The sequence below is a fragment of the Bipolaris maydis genome (genome assembly GCF_028858645.1).
Source record: "Bipolaris maydis strain C4 unplaced genomic scaffold PSV08scaffold_2, whole genome shotgun sequence".
In the NCBI taxonomy this organism is placed as follows: Eukaryota; Fungi; Ascomycota; class Dothideomycetes; order Pleosporales; family Pleosporaceae; genus Bipolaris; species Bipolaris maydis.
Genome location: NW_027093858.1, coordinates 1,051,580 through 1,069,119, shown reverse-complemented (window position 1 = coordinate 1,069,119; position 17,540 = coordinate 1,051,580). Strand labels below are relative to the sequence as shown.

General features: G+C 51.1%; 7 protein-coding genes across 7 annotated transcripts; 3 read left to right on the top strand and 4 right to left on the bottom strand.

The window, feature by feature from the left end:
• Window positions 1-628: 628 nt before the first annotated feature.
• PSV08DRAFT_358843 (uncharacterized protein) lies at window positions 629-4,322 on the bottom strand. The gene is made up of 3 exons (XM_066092974.1): window positions 3,629-4,322; window positions 3,251-3,401; window positions 629-3,196 (listed from the first exon to the last, which is right to left on the bottom strand). The coding sequence occupies exons 1-3, from the start codon at window positions 4,242-4,244 to the stop codon at window positions 685-687; spliced, it is 3,279 nt and encodes a 1,092-aa protein (XP_065949760.1). The 5' UTR covers window positions 4,245-4,322; the 3' UTR covers window positions 629-684.
• A 1,301-nt stretch (window positions 4,323-5,623) lies between these two features.
• PSV08DRAFT_264728 (kinetochore component CENP-S-domain-containing protein) lies at window positions 5,624-6,267 on the bottom strand. Its single transcript, XM_014229264.1, has 3 exons — window positions 6,188-6,267; window positions 6,010-6,133; window positions 5,624-5,948 (listed from the first exon to the last, which is right to left on the bottom strand). The coding sequence occupies exons 1-3, from the start codon at window positions 6,221-6,223 to the stop codon at window positions 5,698-5,700; spliced, it is 411 nt and encodes a 136-aa protein (XP_014084739.1). The 5' UTR covers window positions 6,224-6,267; the 3' UTR covers window positions 5,624-5,697.
• A 121-nt stretch (window positions 6,268-6,388) lies between these two features.
• PSV08DRAFT_264723 (trafficking PGA2-domain-containing protein) lies at window positions 6,389-7,071 on the top strand. Its single transcript, XM_014229265.2, has one exon. The coding sequence runs from the start codon at window positions 6,565-6,567 to the stop codon at window positions 6,853-6,855; it is 291 nt and encodes a 96-aa protein (XP_014084740.2). The 5' UTR covers window positions 6,389-6,564; the 3' UTR covers window positions 6,856-7,071.
• Window positions 7,072-7,750: 679 nt separating this feature from the next.
• PSV08DRAFT_170883 (uncharacterized protein) lies at window positions 7,751-9,253 on the top strand (the record flags this gene model as incomplete). The annotated part of the gene is made up of 1 exon (XM_014229266.1): window positions 7,751-9,253. The coding sequence occupies one exon, from the start codon at window positions 7,751-7,753 to the stop codon at window positions 9,251-9,253; it is 1,503 nt and encodes a 500-aa protein (XP_014084741.1).
• A 510-nt stretch (window positions 9,254-9,763) lies between these two features.
• PSV08DRAFT_264701 (uncharacterized protein) lies at window positions 9,764-11,182 on the top strand. The gene is made up of 3 exons (XM_014229267.1): window positions 9,764-10,344; window positions 10,401-10,798; window positions 10,852-11,182. Exons 1-3 carry the CDS (start codon window positions 9,994-9,996, stop codon window positions 10,901-10,903), a joined length of 801 nt encoding a protein of 266 aa, XP_014084742.1. The 5' UTR covers window positions 9,764-9,993; the 3' UTR covers window positions 10,904-11,182.
• A 142-nt stretch (window positions 11,183-11,324) lies between these two features.
• Window positions 11,325-13,670, bottom strand: PSV08DRAFT_194716 (DNA photolyase, FAD-binding/Cryptochrome). The gene is made up of 2 exons (XM_014229268.1): window positions 13,032-13,670; window positions 11,325-12,966 (listed from the first exon to the last, which is right to left on the bottom strand). Exons 1-2 carry the CDS (start codon window positions 13,631-13,633, stop codon window positions 11,520-11,522), a joined length of 2,049 nt encoding a protein of 682 aa, XP_014084743.1. The 5' UTR covers window positions 13,634-13,670; the 3' UTR covers window positions 11,325-11,519.
• A 1,583-nt stretch (window positions 13,671-15,253) lies between these two features.
• PSV08DRAFT_194713 (pyridoxal phosphate-dependent transferase) lies at window positions 15,254-17,281 on the bottom strand. Its single transcript, XM_014229269.1, has 3 exons — window positions 16,075-17,281; window positions 15,799-16,018; window positions 15,254-15,728 (listed from the first exon to the last, which is right to left on the bottom strand). The coding sequence occupies exons 1-3, from the start codon at window positions 17,230-17,232 to the stop codon at window positions 15,457-15,459; spliced, it is 1,650 nt and encodes a 549-aa protein (XP_014084744.1). The 5' UTR covers window positions 17,233-17,281; the 3' UTR covers window positions 15,254-15,456.
• Window positions 17,282-17,540: the final 259 nt, after the last annotated feature.

The following is a 17,540-nucleotide window of genomic DNA, read 5'->3' as shown; positions in this document are numbered from 1 at the left end:
ATCCCTCCCTGTGTGGCAGCATGCCGGTGATGCTCCCACCACAACAGACGAAGCCCCAGTCCAGAGGCATTGCGAGTCTCGGGATAGATTCCTTGGCCTTAGAGATTTCTTTGTAGTAGTACTCTATCTCGTCGCCTACAAGTTCCTGCTTGGCTAACGATACTACGACTCGCTGCCAGTTTACACGGCAGCCGCGCCAAAGGCAGCCTCGGACGCGCCAAAGGCTTAACGTATGTTTCCAAAAGTCTGTCAAACTATACAAATACACATGGGGAGTGTATCCCAAGCGAGATACTCTGGTATCCTAGATCATAGTAGTACTGTTGCGCAAATCTGTTGCTCTACAGAGCAGGATTGACAACCAAGGCGCGCTACCTGTAAGTCGTACAAAAACACTATAAGAGACTTAGTGGTATTCTATCAGTACAGATGCTAGACCCTTGTCCCGTGAGCGTAGCTTAGACAGAGTCACCTGGCTAGCGGCTAAAGCTAAGCATAACTCGCTCATTATCTAGTATGGTCCAACGTGATCAAATGCACGCTTAGACACCGCACTGGAATCCACGCACGCCTGTTTTAAGAGCGAATGATGGGTAGTAGAGGTAGAAGCTTACATGTAGTCCTGTAGTAGTGTTGAAACTAGCTTCGAGTAATTGATACATATGGTTGCAGAATCTGTTATCTCTACCTCACAGACTTTGGGCTTCTAATGCCTATCTTTGCTAGCCCTCGTACCAGCTTTGACTGTTTGCCTGCGTATGCACGTGCGCTGCTATCTGTAGTTGTAGGAGGGATAGCAAGCTGGTGCTGCTTGTGAGATGCAAGCGCATAAGCGTAATGCTGGTGACACGCATGCGTGGTTGAGTGAGCCTTCCCAAGTATAGTTTCGTACCCAGTGCATGCTCTCTTGTATAGGGCCAAGGCTTCGTTGTAGTAATGTTGATGTGTAAGAAGATTAGCAAGGCAGTATACGCTCGTCAGCGTGGATAGGTGCTCATGCCCAAGCACCTTTTCTCTCCGTGCCAGCGTCTGTCGATTTATCGCCTCTGCCTCTGCATACCTACCCTGCCTATCCAGTAATAGTACTAATTTATGCATACTCATTAGCGTATCTGGATGCTCATACCCAAGCACTTTCTCCATTAGCACTAGCCTTTTTCGGTTTATCGTCTCTGCCTCCTCGTACTTGCTCTGGCTATCTAGTACTCCTACTAGGTTGCCCATACTCGTTATCGTGTGTGGATGCTCATGCCCGAGCACCTTCTCTCTCAACGCCAGCGTCTGTCGGTTTATTGTCTCTGCCTCCTCGTACTTGCCCTGCCTATCCAATACGTGTGCCAAGTTGTGCATACTCAGTAGCGTGTGTGGATGCTCATGCCCAAGTACCTTCTCCCTCCGCACCAGCGTCTGTCGATTCATCGCCTCTGCCTCCTCGTACTTGCCCTGGCTTTCCAGCGCGTGTGCCAAGTTGTTCATGCTCATCAGCGTATCTGGATGCTCATACCCAAGTACCTTCTCCCTCCGCACCAGCGTCTGTCGATTCATCGCCTCTGCCTCCTTGTACTTGCCCTGGCTGTCCAGCACGTGTGCCAAGTTGTGCATACTTAGTAGCGTGTCTGGATGCTCATGCCCAAGCACCTTCTCCCTCCGCACCAGCGTATGTCGATTCATCGCCTCTGCCTCCTCGTACTTGCCCTGGCTTTCCAGCGCGTGTGCCAAGTTGTTCATGCTCATTAGCGTGTCTGGATGCTTCACCTTCTCCATTAATGCCAGCGTCTGTCGATTCATCACCTCTGCCTCTTTATACTTGCCCTGGCTAGTTAGCACTAGCGCCAAGTTGTTCATGCTCGACAGCGTGTGTAGATGTCCATACCCGAACACCTTCTCCATCTGCGCCAGCGTCTGCCTATGCATCGCCTCTGCCTCTTTGTACTTACCTCCAAGCTCTCTAGCTAGTCCCACCATCCCCATGCTCTCTATCATTCTCACATCTCCTTCCCCAAGCTCTTCACTCCTAACCTCCATCGACATCGTCGCCATCTCCTCTGCCTCGCCAGCTCTCCCCCGTCGCCACGCGTACCATGCCGCCCTATATAGCAACAACGCCCACTCCTTTCGTGACTCTTTACTCTTAGGCTGCTGTGCTAGTGCTGCTCGTGCGTGTGGAAATAGCGCTTGGCACTTCTCCCAGTTTTCGTGCTCTCCTGTCGGCAGCTCTGCACATAGGTTAGAGATAAACCGCTCTCTCCACTTATCTAGCTGCCCTTCGTTTTCAAGCCACGTGCGCGTCGCTAGCTGCACTAGGCTATGCATCTCAAATGTGTCTACATCTCTAGTCACCGTAATAAGTGAGTAGTCTCGCAGGACTAGCACGTCCTCTTCAAATCCATCGTCTGCTATGCTGCTCTGTTGGTGGAGTAGAGCTTCCTGAATCCCCTGTCGGTCAAAGAAGCTCATCAGCGACAGCAGGCCTGCTGCTGACTGTCTTGTGCTCCGTATGTGGTCGAATGAGATCTGCCACGTTACTAAGATAGAGTTGCTAGCTGCTATATCTCGGCGAAGGTGACCCGCCTCCTGGTTTAGCAGCCTCGTCTTTCTGTGATCGCTCTGACGGTACTCCTCGAGGTACTGCCGCACAGAGCACCGTGGTGCTCGCTCTCGAATGTATGCTGCCGCCTGCACGAGAGCAAGCGGCATATAACTAAGCGTCGTAGCTAGCGTAGCGATGTTGTCGTCTTTGTCGTCTATGTCCCTTAGCTTCTTACGGAGCAGAGCGTGTGCAGCTGCATCGTGCATTGGCTCGATTAGTATAATGTCACTATCCTCTACAATCTGCATCGCTGCGCTCTTTGTCCGACTCGTCACAAGGACGGCGCCGTGCCTGCTAAAAGGCAGATACCTTGATAGATGCTGCTGGAGACCACTGCTTCCCTCTGTCGGAGAGACTATAGCAGCATCATCTGTATTATCGAGCACTAATAGCCACCGTCCGTTCTTCGCATTGCGCAGCCAGTCGCGCACTAGCTCAAACACGTCTGCCTGCGGGTCCTTGCGGCCGCGAGCCCTGACCTGGTTGGCGATCTCCCGGAAGCTCTGCTCGAGTCGCGCGGTGTTGCTCGCATGCGCCCAGAACACCCACGTGTCCAGCGACTGTTCGGCAGTGCGGTAGCAGTGCTCGATGGCTAGCTGCGACTTCCTGTGTCGTATGTTAGGTGCGAGCACCGACCTAATATTCCCTCCTTGGGCTTACCCCACGCCGCCGAGGCCCACCAGCGCTACCCGCGATGCTGGCGCTGCGCATCGTTTGCTAATCTGATCAAGCAGCGTTCCGTGGTCGACGAAGTCTGGGTCGCGTGGAAACGGGACGTTAATTGACGGTTCAGGCGGTGTCTCGGGTCGTTCTAGCGTCGCGCTGTCGTCAGCGGCTGATAAACAAGCGCACGTATTTCAACGACATCTAAGGCCGAGTTTACCTGGTGGTAGATAAGTGTAATTATATACTAACACCAGCATGGTCAGTACAGATTCATCCAAGTAGACTGAGGCACGCTGTGAACGGATGCTAGTGAAAAAGAAATTGCCTCGATTGAGAAATCGGTGTGACCACACGAGTGCGATAATTACGTACTAGAAGGGCCCTCATTGTACACTCCAGGATTGTTGATCTGTCGATTGTTGCTTCCACCAACTATATAATTCGTAGAGCTGCCGCCTTCATTGGCAATGATGTTGCCCGCTCCAGTATGTGTATACTTGCCGTCCTCATTCGCTAGTGATTCCGTAACTTGCTCCAGTGCGTCCAGCTTGTCGCCAATAACATAGATCTCCTTCTGTTCCAACAGTCTCAAGTTGTCTTGGATGGTCACCAGAAGCCTCTGTGCCTGGCTATCTCGGCCGAAGAAGACAGTCTTTGTGCCTCTCCAGATGCGCTTGGTACGATTCTCCCCGTCTTTTGGGCACGCTTTCCTGAATATGTCTCTTAGTTCAGCTAAAGCCACCTCGCACTGTTTCAAAATCGGCTGTGCGCTCTTGCTAGCATCCTCTGTGATGCTCCCTTCCTCGCAGCTCTCCTGCGCACTTTCCAACAGTTCTTGGATTGCTGGCAACTTTTCGAGCAGGTCTCGAAGCTTTGGCGGTAATCCTTGAGCATCGTGAACGGCACGCCCAATGTCGATGATCGTATTAGCGATGCCGATGCAGGCGTCGATCAGCTGGATGGCGGTGATGGCTTCGACACCGGACATTTCGAATCATCGGTCCGTACACAAGCTGGGTGTGTTGGGCAGGTATGGGCGCGTATCACGGGGGCAGGAAGGTGTTCTAGCCAGGCATGCAGGCGAGCAAGCCACTTATAAAGCAGACCGACAAGGTCCTCGCGGGGCTAGGACTAACATAGTCGCTTGCGCACGCATTGGAGGAGCTGCATGTTCATATCTCGGGCTAGGCTGAGAGCTGATGGAGGTGGAGTCGCGGCTGATAGAGCGGATAGGGCCTCGCGTTCCCGGGGTTCCACCTTTCAGGCAGGCAAAGGTTACTGGGCACCTCTATACGAATTATTTCACCCCTATAAGTAGGCCCCCCCTGCTTAGCGTTCACTCCTACGAAATTTATATTATTTTATATTAGTAAGAGAAAAAAAGAGAGCTGATTGCGGCTTCCTTTACCTCCATGGCGTGGGGGTATTGCTAGACACGAGGGCAACTTAGATAGAATAGAATAATCTTTGAAACACCTTGGATTGCATGTCTGTCTACTATACTCTAGGTCTCTATTCCGAGATCCTGCAGGCTTCTCAGCTGTGGTTGGGATTGTTGTGGTAGGGAGTGTGACCGACATACCGTCACGCATGGTTTTTTGCCACACATGGAGGGATAGTAATCGGGTTTGATTTGAGATCCTCCTTTGTCTTTTGGCCGCCGTTTTCCCCATAGTTGAAATTCTGAAGCTGGTGGTTCATGTTTGGCAGATTGATGATATGGCATGCCGTTATTAGGCACTACAGTAAAACTCATGTACCGAGGCATATCCGAAATATCTTGCGAGTCAAAAGTCGAGCTATATGATGGGACAGGTGATGGCCATAATAATAGTACTTAATTATTGGTGCGAGCAGGCAAAATAGATGAGCTAAAAGATGACAGAGAAAAAAAGAAGTGAAAAATACGCTCGAAGAAATAACCGGCTTCCCGAGTCAATGATTAAGAACATGGCACTGTAAGTCGGAAATCGCCCACCTTTGTAAGCATGATTGGATCAGAACACACCAGGCTTACGGCTGAACACAACATCGTGACGTGACAAAATCAGAGTTGGTTGGTTGCGATTGCTTAATGGTGTTTTGAGTTTTGTCCATGTCTGCACGAGACTCGGCCTTTGTGGCGGAGTGGTGGTGAAGAGATGTGGGAGCTGACAATTTAGAAAGTCTAACTTCGGTCGTAAACGATTGGCCCACCGCCGTCGACCACTGCTGCAGAGTGTAGGGTTCCGCCCCATTGCCTTTTAGACCACAATGTTGCGCTCGTATGGTAACTGGATCAACAAATTAGTTAATCACTCATTCTTCACAATTCAGCAGACGTGCAGAGGACAACCGATACATCATACACGTTGTCGAAAATTACATTTGCGGGTATCATAGCATAACTCCTCAACGCCTAGGAAACGTACACAAGATACTGTTGTAATTTGCAGGCCTGTTTAGGCTTTCGCTTTGCCCTTTCCCGTGCCAGCAGGCCTTCCTCGCTTTTTTCCGGCAGCAGCTGGTTGTGCGCGAGCAACTGGTTGTCCATCTGCCCGTCTCCCTTCAGCAGCTCTGATATCTTCTAGCTCCTTCTCCAGCATCGCTTGAAGCTGCTCATTGCGTCTACCGAGGAGGAGGACATCATCTGGGTTGATTGTCTTGCGTCCCGCATGCTTCGAGAACACTTCGAGATCCCGGGCTGTGTTTGCTGGGAGTACATTAGCAACTCTTTGGTATACGATTTGGAGGAACCGATGATCAGAGCATACCTATCTGAGTATATACAAGTTCAGTCAAGGCACCGATGAATTGCGGAGTGGCATTCAGATCGCTTTCCAAAGACTTGTCGTCAACGAATTGGCCGATTGCATACCAGAGAGCGGACTTGAGCCGCTACAATCTTGTTAATATATGAATTACATATAGATGTATCGGACTATATCTGACCTCCTCGCGTTCTGCTGCAGCATCGTTAGACGCCATCTGCTGCAAATGTGGGTGTGAAGCCGTCGCGATACTCTGGCAATGCGACGGGCAGACGCGACGCGTCCATAGTTTCTGGTGGGGCCTGAGTGGCAGAAACCATGTCACCGCCCATGGTTGCCATCCGGTCCACGTTTTGAGTGATTTATCGCGCGCAACTTGTCCATTGATCAAAATTTCTCTCTACTTGAAATCCTCACATCTTTCGACCATCTTCGCGACGCATCTACTTACCTGCGCCTGCATCAGCCCACAGTACAGGGGCCAATAACAAACCCTCTTTCGCAAAATATCCTCCAGCGCACACGTCGCTCCTATATACATCCCCCAGTATATCAGCCATGGACTACATACTAGACAATGTCGGCGAATGGAAGAACAGGCTTGTAAACAACTCAATCAAGTCGTTTGAGGAGATGACCGCTCAGCGCTGGGTTCGCATCATCGCCATCGTAGGAGGATACCTCCTTATTCGACCATATCTACTCAACGCAGCCGCCAAGAAGCAGAAAGAACAACTGGATAGAGAGGCAGAGGAACTGGGCTTGGGAAAGAGTGATGCGCCGGATGCGAACGACTTCCGCGGCAAAGGCGTCAAGGTGGCAAAGGGCGAGGTGAAGAAGAAGGAGTAGAATTTGAATGCACGGTGACAGAACGTATATCATGACAGAGGATGGTAATAATGGGAGGGTCTGGGAAGAAAACTTGCATGGCTGTACCATGCAACATATGGCGTTCTATGTCTTACGCTTGGAGAATACACAATATCTTTGAAACGGGTCTGAAAGCCGGATTGGACTGGAAAGTACGATGCTTCACGGAGACATTTTATTCCTCGCCATGTCGCACCTACATGCTCTTACGACATATATGATCCTACACTGGGAAATGGGATACAACAACGGAGTGATAGTCCGAGATTCTTTCGCAGTCTTACCCGATTGCCCTCGCCCTATCGCTTCCAGCAAGTTATTTATTTCTAATTCATCGACCGTTTCCCTATAACAATTGCTCACCTACCACCAGTGTTCTTGGCAGTAACATACATCCAACTCTAAGGCAATTCAATTGGGATAAATATGGTCAGCCGATGGAGTTGTTGTCGCGACGTTGGTTTGAATGAACCGTTGGTGACCTCGGAGTTGCGTTTGTGACCTAGTACGTTTTTATATCGCCAGCGTGTAGCACGTATAACAAAATCCTGTTGGCTACCAACGCTTTCCTCGTAACTTCATTCACAAACTATCCTTCACGTCTCCCAAACGTACTGTAGCATTGACATTCAAATCCCCTAATATGTCTCGTTGGAACTACACCAAAGATCTCCAATGCCCGAAAACGACTAATTTCGCAAGGCCGTGCGAAGCGTGGTCGAAGACATCATTGCTGACCGTCACGACAAAAGTACATCCCAACTCATTGTTGAAGCTGTGGTTGAGGGCGTGAAGCTATATCGCAGCTATGGGAAGGAGGAAGAGAAGGAAAGGCGAAAAGAAGGAGCATAGGGGACGCAAAAGGAGAAACAGTATGGGTAACAGCCTGAGAGATCGAGATTACCAACGTCACAACCATGCAACCTATGAGCGGACTGACGGGTCAAGAGAGAGGCATCAGCGTCAACATCGCAACCGGTCGCGCGACAGAGACCATGAACAGCATCGTGGCAACTCATACGATAGATATCAGTATGGTTCTAACGAGGAGCATCGCAAAGACAGAAAGAGAGATCGCCTAGCAAGTGGCGCAGCTGGGTATCAAACCCCATGGCAGGAACTGAAAAAGGGGAATGCCCTGGCATCCCATCATTCCCAGCATCTTAACGAAACGGACCACTCGAGATCTCACCATCAGTCTCGGGCCGAACAAAGACATACAGGCGCTCGAGAAAGAAGGGTCGGTGCATCTGACCCTCTACCGCGTCAGCAGAGAGGTCCCGATGGTACACCATTCGGCAGCCTGCCCAAGTACAAATCCAAGCCAGGCATAGCCTTCGGACTCGGCGATCACTTCATAAATACATACAAACATATCAAGGCCGATTACGATGCTGGATATAGATCCAGAGGCTTCATCGAGAAAACACTGTGTGAAGCGAGGAAGAAGAGACTAGAGGCAAAGACAAGGGAAGAAACGATGAATCATGATTGGAATAGAGAAGAAACCTCGAGAAACAACAAAGTTCGGAAGCAGCCCGAGATTGATAAACGGGATAAGCGGCGGATTAAGGTCTATGAGTGGAAGCCTAGAGCTATTGAGGCTGAAGCGCTGGGGCGCCATCACCAAAGTCAAAAGGATCGTGGTCGGATGGGTCAAGATGGTGAGCAAAGATGGAGAGTTGTTGGTCAGAAGAGTCGGGGCGCGTCAGTTCCTGTAATACGTATCCGACCTGCATCACCTGTTGGAAGTCCTGAACGAACTATTCCTCCTGGTTATAGAACAAGGACAGTGCCAAAACCCTCAGGACGTCAAAAGTCTCAGGTTAGGAGCAAGAGGGACATGTCTCAATCTGGAGCAACATCGTGCGATTATCAACGCAGCCAAGAAGCCCCAATTCCGAGAGATCACGATTATGAAGACAATCACCATGGATATAGACCGACATACCCTCAGTCAATTACTTTTGATGACCCTCAACGTCATGGTATAGCTTCCTCTTACGTGGACAACCAATCATCAGTCAAGTCGGAAATCGCCTCCAGAGCCGAGCCTCCCATCATGTCACACGCGCCTTCGCCTCCTCCCCCACCACCGGTTTTAAGAGCAGCTAGCAATGGAAGAGCAGCTCTACTCGACTCGATACAAGGCAGAATCGAGCAACTCAGAATAGCTAACCCAAACAAAAAGGACAAGTCTGCAGGCTCCACTGTAGGAGGGGTTTTGTATGAGCAAACAGAGCACAGCCAGGAGGTCGAAGAGCGAGAACGTGCTCAAGCAAAAGGATCAACTGACGGACAAGACCCTCATCCAGAACCGAACAGAGCGTTTCGTCAAGACCTCTTAGATGCACTACAGAGACGGAATACTACATGACCAGGTACTAATACCCATAACTTGCCAGCAATGAGAGAATGTTCTGATTAATAACAAACTGACAACAGACTCTGGTGCATCGGTAATTACAGGCGTATCCCACAAGCAACAGGAAGAAGGTATATCCCTGCATAGATAGCTGAGATGTGTGGGCTCACTGTCGTCGCAGAGGATGCGGTGCAACTTTCCAAACCAGAAAGTGGAGAGCAGCTGTTTTTTACACTGGGGGCACATATTGCGCAGGCTGGCTGGAGCTTTGACGGAGTGGGAACAGCAGATTGATGGGCCGGAAAGAGATGCAGCAGGATTGGGGTGGGGCGGGTATGTCGGTGGTGAGGGTGAAAGGGGGCATATGTAAACAGGTGGACTATGCGCAGGCGGGTCCATGCTCCATGATTTCGCGGCTAAGCTCTGGACCGCGCGAAGTGACGCCGGGCCTTGTATCCGCCCTTCATCCCTATTTCTCTGGTTGTAAACTTTCAGTACAGGTGGTCGCATCTCTAGACTTTTGCCCTTTTTTTCTGCCGCTCTTTAGCTTTTGGTGTCCACATCGCTCTGTGACGCGCAATCGCATCTCCCCCACATTGATCATTGACCGTTGCCGGACCCTGTGCCATCAGACCAACCGCAAGCCAGCCCGCGCCCGCGCCCCCCCAAACGGCTTACCCAGTCTAACCACCACACATTCGCTCTATCTCTCTTTCCCTCTACCTGTCCTCCCCGCACACACACAAGGCACAATGCGCGTCTCATCAGGCATCCTCCTCGCCCTCCCGGCGCTTGCTATCGCCGAGGAGCAGCAAATCCCCATCCTCGACAAGGTCAAGGGCTTCTTCAACAAGGCGTCTGCTGCCGTGTCCTCTACCATCTCGGCCTCAATGCCATCGGCGCCAGTCGAGGCAGCAGCCAGCGAGGCAGCGGCCAAGGTAGTCGAGGTGGTCCAACACCCGTTGACTCTGGAGAACTGGAAAGAGGTCTTGACAGTCGACCCGACCGCCAGCCCGCCCACCACCCAGGACTGGCTTGTCTTCACCACAGGCGGCAACAACACATGCTTCGGCCTTTGCGGCAACGCCACCAAGGCCTGGAATGTGCGTACACCACAACATGCTGCTTCTAGAAATGCGACACTAATACAACCCTCTAGGCCTCTACCCCCTTGATCGCAGCCATGCCCAACGCGCCCAAGCTCGCGTACCTGGACTGCGAAACCGAGGGTATTCTGTGCAACTCGTGGTCCATTCACGCGCCGTCGCTGTACCTCTTCCAGATCCCTAAGCCGCTCCCCGACCAGTCGGCGCCTGTCCCTGTCGCTCGCTACCAGGCATTGAACCGCACTACCACTACTGCGGAGACGATCAAGAAGCTCATTGTCGACAATGAGATTGCTGAGATTGAGCCTTACTGGGGCCACTTCCACCCCTTCAATGGCACCATGCAGCAGTACAACCTCGCTGTCCCGTACGGCTACTTCACCTATGGTTTCTCCAAGATGCCTTCGTGGCTGCCCATGATCATCATCTCGTTTGTCAGCAGGTCTTTCATGTAAGTCATTGCCTGGTACAGTTGCAGGGTGCATAACGCTAACACTCTTGTAGGGGCAACCGCATGGCCGCCGGACCCACCCCCGCCCAACGAGCACCACGGTAAACAGATAACCTCCCATATACCTATTGGCTTTTATCCTCAGCAGAGGGTGAGCTTGAGCCTTGTTTGCGATCCCACAACACTCCTTGGGGTCGATACGATATCCAGATAACTATCTTGTAATTGGATCTCTTCCTAGAACGAATTACGCGTGTCTTTGAAAGGACATGTTGAGAATGCTGGTGTTATAAAAAGAGGTGTACAGGAGAGACTGCAGCAGTATTGAAGCGAGAAGATGCAGTAATCAAAGCAAAATTTCATGTGCGATTCATTACCCTGTCACAAAACGTGTTCCGAGACGTGTGCTGGTCTGCGACTATATTTCGCCCATGGCAGTTGATTGATTTTGAAAAGTAGAAGAGCAACACTACCAATCTTTCTTCAGCCATCATACTACATATCTTCAAGACATCTTGGATGAAAGCAAAAAGGTAAAATGCCATGCAATTCGTGACGCGATGCTCGAGATAAAAGAAGCGCAACACGATGTACCATCGCAGTTATGAACAAGGGGAATCAACAAGCCTATTTACAACACGCTCACATGCATCAGATATAACCCAGAAGAAAAGCGAAAGAAAAAAACAGATCCGTCCTCCCCCTTTTCAATCCCAAGCTCTCAAGTCCGCTGCACACTGCTCACAATCGTAGGCCCATCATCCTTCTTCCTCACCCACTTCTCCTCATCGGCCTTTCGCTTGGAGTTCCGATCATTGCCTTGACCACGACCTCCTCTTCCGCGCCATGGTACGCCACCACCACTACCATTTCCGCCGTTACCACCGCCACCGCCGCCACCGCCAGCCCCTCCACGTTTCGGCCTTCCATCCTGTCCGCCACCGCCACGACCACGGCCAACCTGGAATTGTATGCGAGTAAGCGGGTGCTCGACCCAATCGACACCCTTGAGACCCAAATTGTTCTTTTCCCAATCACTCAACTTCCACGCCTGATACAGCCCCATTAGGCGCTGCTGATCGATCTCCTCCTTGCCCGGTCCAAGCGAGCGCGTGAGCTTGAGGCCGCGCAGTTCAGGGACCCAGGCTTTGATGTATTCGCCGTGCTTGTCGTAGTCAAGGGCTTGCTTGACGGGATTGAAGATGCGGCCCTGGCGGGGATCGTTGCCCACGCCTGCTACGTATTGCCAATTTCCCCAGTTGCTGGCTGCGTCGTAGTCGACGAGGAAGCATTCGTACCATTCTGCGCCTACGCGCCAGTCGATGCTCAGGTGGGATGAGAGGAACGAGGCGACGTTTTGGCGGGCGCGATTCGATGTGTAGCCTGTGACAAAGAGCTCGCGGTTCGAGGCATCGATGAGGCCGACGCCTGTTCGTCCGGAGCGGAATCGCTCAAACACTTCGGCCGTTTTTGCTGGATCGTCGCCTGGACCCTTTGACCATTTCAGGTTTTTCCATTTGTTGTCGCATTCTTTTTGGTCGACCGTCTGAATACCATAGAGGCTGAACATTTTGTACCCAAACTTTCGCATACAGAGACGCATATAGTCTCGCCATAATAATTCAAACCGAACAGCTGCGGTGCCTTCGTTTTCTCCTTTGCCGTAGCCTGGCACTTTTTCTCCTGGTCCTCGCCCCTCCTCAAAGTCAAACATGGCCCAGTGGACTTGCCGAGCAGTGATATGGCCTTGTGCGAGGTAGGCCGAAATTTTAGTACTGAAGTCCAGACCAAGCATGCCATTGCGCGTGGCTTTGTAGGAACTCATTGCTCCTGTTCTGACTAAATGTTGTATCCGGTCCAGGCCATTTGTTTCGCCGCCGGAAAAAGGATGTGCTGATTGAGCGTCGGTTGGCCATACTGGCGGTACTTTCAGAGTGTATGTTGGATCTTTTAACAATGGGGTAAGTAGAGCGTCTTTCAATCCTTCCAAAGTCGAGGGTATAGTAAACGGCGGTTTTTGTGGCGGTATCCTGGAAGGTAGCGGGGGAAGTTGTGTGGGGGTGGGTACGGTGTTTCGGGGTCGGTCGCGTAGCGGTTCTAGGCCCTTTCGATATGTGGTGTAGACATTGGGCAGTTTAGAGATATCATCATAATATGGTAGATCCCGGCTATTTTCAGGTTAAGCAAAGGATTACTCCGACTTGACGTCATTCAAAGGATTTGGGTTGCTTACTCGTCAACATAGTACTTCTCGTCGACCCAAACTTTGAAATCTACACCACGCTGTTCTGTGAGGTTTTTCAGACTTGCTAGGTCATCCTTCTCTTCAGTGGCATCGTCGTCTGTAATCCATACTCCGCTGATTACACCTTCATTTTCGTCTTTGTCGTACCAGTCCAGTATGTCGGAGACCACCTCGGGAATTTTTCCGACACGCATCTCTAGGCCTGAGCCACAATTTAACCCCGCAAGCTTATCTTTGAGATTCCACACCCCATCGGCGATGAATTTTGCGCGGTGAGGGCCTGTCCGCCACACTCCCGCCTCCCTACTCCGTGCCTCCGGGTATGGACATTTATCGGACGGCGACGAGAGAAAGCCCGAGACCTCGATCTGGTTGGCGGGGAAGACAAAAACGGGTAAAAGGTGGGTGAAATTTGTGCGGCCGTGTTCCGAAGTCAGCGAATCATCACGATGCCGCCGATCGGAGCTTGATGAAGATTTTGAACTCGGTCGGCTGGTCTGGAGGGATGCAGCGTAGAATATGGGGTTATCTGAGAGGCGGACATCGCGGCGCAATATGTACAAGAGTATGCGAGGGACTCGGGGTGTCATAATCGGGGCCTCTTCGCTGTAGGCACTGAATGTGCGTGCTGAGCAAAAGGAACAGAGGAATAAATCGCAGGTGTTGCACGGCGGCCAGGAGCAGCTACGTCGTAACATCAAGGTTACGATGCATGGAGAGTCCAGGAATAGCGGGAATTTAGCAAAGACATTCCAGTGCTAGTGAGCAAAAAAAAGACGGAGAGAGTTGTGCAGCTTCAGAGCCAGTGGGACGTCATGATCCTATGATGGCGACAATGGAGCTTCACATCGAAGTTTCTAGGGCACGAGGTGACTGGAGCACTAGAGGGGAGCCCTAAATGTCATCTGTCAACCATGTTAGGACAGACCCCACTGCAAGGGGTGCAGATGGTCGAAACTGAGGAGATCCGGTTCGAGATTGGTGATGCTTGCTGCAGCATCGCTGGCCGGGGTTATGACGTGAGGGCCAAGTTAGCGCGCCGCCACACTCCGCCATGCTTGGGCAAGCCTGCTGCAGGGACGCATATCGAGTGACTTGGGACGGGCCGAGCGTTCGTGGGCAGCAGTGGATGGCAGCGATGGGCGTGCTACAATGAAGCAACAGAGCGATCGCGAGACATTGTTGTGGCTACGCCATGCCTGCTCAGGTAAGGCGGCATGAAAAGCTGATAGATGACTCGGTGCCCGGATGCACCGCAGCAGGGGCCGCCAATCGTCCTGCATCCCTCTCCTTTGATCTGATCTCGATATATGTCGATTCAGAGCGGCAATCGTGTGCAAGGTACGACCGCCTACACGTGGACTAGCCAGATGCGATGCTGGGCATGATATCTGTCTCTCTTCCAAGCTTGCCACGCATCACGGTTCATTTCGTTCTCCCCGCCACAATTAATGCCTGTATAATGCCGTGGTTCCGTTCTGGCATGCTTTGACGTGGTGCACAGCGCTGTCTACTTGTAAGCAGGGTAACATAGGGCCACAATCAGCACGCTGGCCGTATCTGTACCGCCGTTCGAAACGGCATTTGTGAGCCGTTACACTCGCGGCTTTTCCGAAATCAGCACTGTACCGTGATACGCGTTGAGCCCGCTACCGAGATAAGAGTTTGTGTGTGTGTGTGTGCATGCGAGCCGTGTAAGGGACTATGGCTAGCACACGTTGGAAGACTTCTGGAATAGCACGTGGGTCTCGGTAACACTCTTAGTCACACGACCTACCAGTGAGACCCCAGTATGTCTGGTTGCTAGTGGCCAAGTCCTTGCTCCTACGGATGAGTACCGGAACTCAAATCGAAGACATCATTTCACAAAGTTTGCACTACTTTGTTTTTCACATCGTACATACACCTTATCTCATAATGCGACTGGGGGGTGCAGATATCAAGGTATCTTGCATGTATACAAAAAAAATGATATGGAACCTTCATCAACGTCAGTCTGCATGTAACCGTATCACTTGCAGACTGGGCGTGGATGGGCCAAGAAGAAAAAAAAAGTTCAACTTTTTACAAATGTAACTTGGTTTCCCCGCACCGCTTTGGGCATCAATAATGAGTAGCTAATACACTTATTACACTAGATAAACAAAGTTCAGGGAGCTTTCAATCTTTCGTAAAAAAACATTGAACGGGCGGTGAAGCCCCATAACACATTCAGAATTCGGATTCAATTATCTATTTGGTCTACGTTGCTAATCCCCTTTTCCAAACAAGAACTTCCTCAGTGACCTTGGTATGCAACACAGCACATGTCGTCAACCCAATGGGCTTTGCAGCCGTGTCGTAGATCATGACACCATTTTCCACTAATGAGCGGGATGCAGAACATCTGGAAACCCCTGCTCCTGCCTCGCCACTAGCACACTGTTCGGTAGACGCCATCTTTTGTCGGCCGCTGAGCCTTGTGCTTGTGCTCCTTCCTCAAGCCCTTGCTCGCATGCTGTTTCTCGACGCTAGGATTGGCGCCTGGTTGGAACGCCGCGAGGTCAACGGCATCCGTCTTCATAAGCATTTCCGTCACGCCGCAGATGTCAGTCACAAGCCTGTCGATCATGTCGATCGAGAGAGACTCTCTGACTACTACCCTCAGAATTTCAGTCTTGTCCTCGTTGGGGGGAAGCGGGTAGTCTGTCAATTCATGGTTAATCACACTTTCTCTGAAAAAGAAATACACAGTTAAAGGCATGGACGTTCTTACTGGGAATAATGTATTGCTTAGCACGGAGCAGATTGCTAACGGCTTCTTGCTTGATGTGCGGGAATTCTTTGTGGAAGTCATCGGTGAGGGTAAAGGCTACGACGGGTAGACCAGGATTGTAAGCTTCGCTCGTAGCGCCTTCTTCGTATTGCTCCTTGCCCTTTTCGTACTTGAAGTCACCCTTTTTGCGGTGAATATCACTAACACAACGATACCAACCCTGCAGTATGACATCAGTGGTTGTCTCAAGTTTGTTTAAAGGAGGGGTGCTATTACCGTGTGCTCCAGCGCCCTACTCAGCAGACGGGCATTGGCCAAGGTGTTCTCCATAATGCTGCGGTATCCCGAGAAACCCAGATGAATCAGGTTGTAGTACTGTGCAATTATCTGCGCACCTGGCCGCGAGAAGTTCAATGTATACGACTCCTCGGTTCCGCCCAGGTAGTGGAGTTCAAAGATCAAATGCTTGGGTAAGTAGCTCTCATCTCGCCATATGATCCATCCAACACCAGCATACACAAGTCCAAATTTATGTCCACTGGTATTTATGGACTTCACTCGCGGCAACTCGAAATTCCATTTCCTGCCCGCCTTTGCATGCGTAAAGGGGGCAATAAAGCCTCCTGATGCTGCGTCAACGTGAATTGGAATGTCGACTCCAGTCTTCTTCTCGAATTCGTCCAAGATTTCTGAGATCTCCTCAACAGGCTCGTAATGTCCGGTGTAGGTGGAGCCGAGGATTACGAAAACGCCGATGGTGTTCTCGTCGATGTTCTCTTTGACTAGTTTGGGGTCTAGGCGGTAGGATGAATCCTCGCTTACAGGAAGAATACGGGCCTCGACTTCAAAGTATCTGGCAAACTTCTCCAATGCTACTTGAGCATTGGCACCCATGATGATATTTGGGTTGGAAGTGTCCTTGCCCTCTGCCCTTCTCTTTTCCTGCCAGCGGCGCTTCATAGCAAGTCCACCAAGGTGAATGGCCTCACTAGAGCCAGTGGTGGCAGATCCAATAGCCTTTTCGCCCTTTTGCACACCCCACATGTGGGCAATAATGGATACACAACGGGCATGCATGTCCATCATGGCCGGGTACTCATCAGCATCCGACAGATTCTTTGATATGTTTTCAATCATGAGTTGCTCGCCCTCCCTCTCCATGTAGGTGCCAACGAAGGAGGCAAGGTTAAGGCTGGGTCGCCCGTCTAGGTCAAGCTCATCTTTAAGCAACTGGTGAACAACGTCGGCTGGGGCGCCATCTTGTGGAATTTTGAACTTGGACAGCTCGGTGCCAGCAGCATATCGACTGGAGTAAGGGGTGATGTGCGAAGTTGCTCGGTTTCCGGCATGACGTCCGCCAGCCTTGTGCACAGGATGGTCTTTGAGCGTCGTCAAGAGCTCTTCCGTGTCAACGTGTCTTGCTAGTCCGGCCATTATGCGAGATTTAAAGTTAGAAGTGGAGTCGTGGTGCTTCGGGTTGGTTGCAATCACTGCATCCGCGCGACGCAGGCATGGTAATTATACAAAAACTACAGGTAGTAGTAGTACATGCAATTGCAATGTCTGGACATGACGACATGTTGTATCCGCACTTTCCCATATCTTCACGCCAATAAACAGCCCGTTGGAATTTGAAAGCTTGACAAAAGCTTGTTTTGGCATTCCACAGAGGGTGACAAATGACCTCACAGCCAATCACCCTTAGGTCCGAGGCCCACTGTGGGTAAGTTTTGTTAGTAACG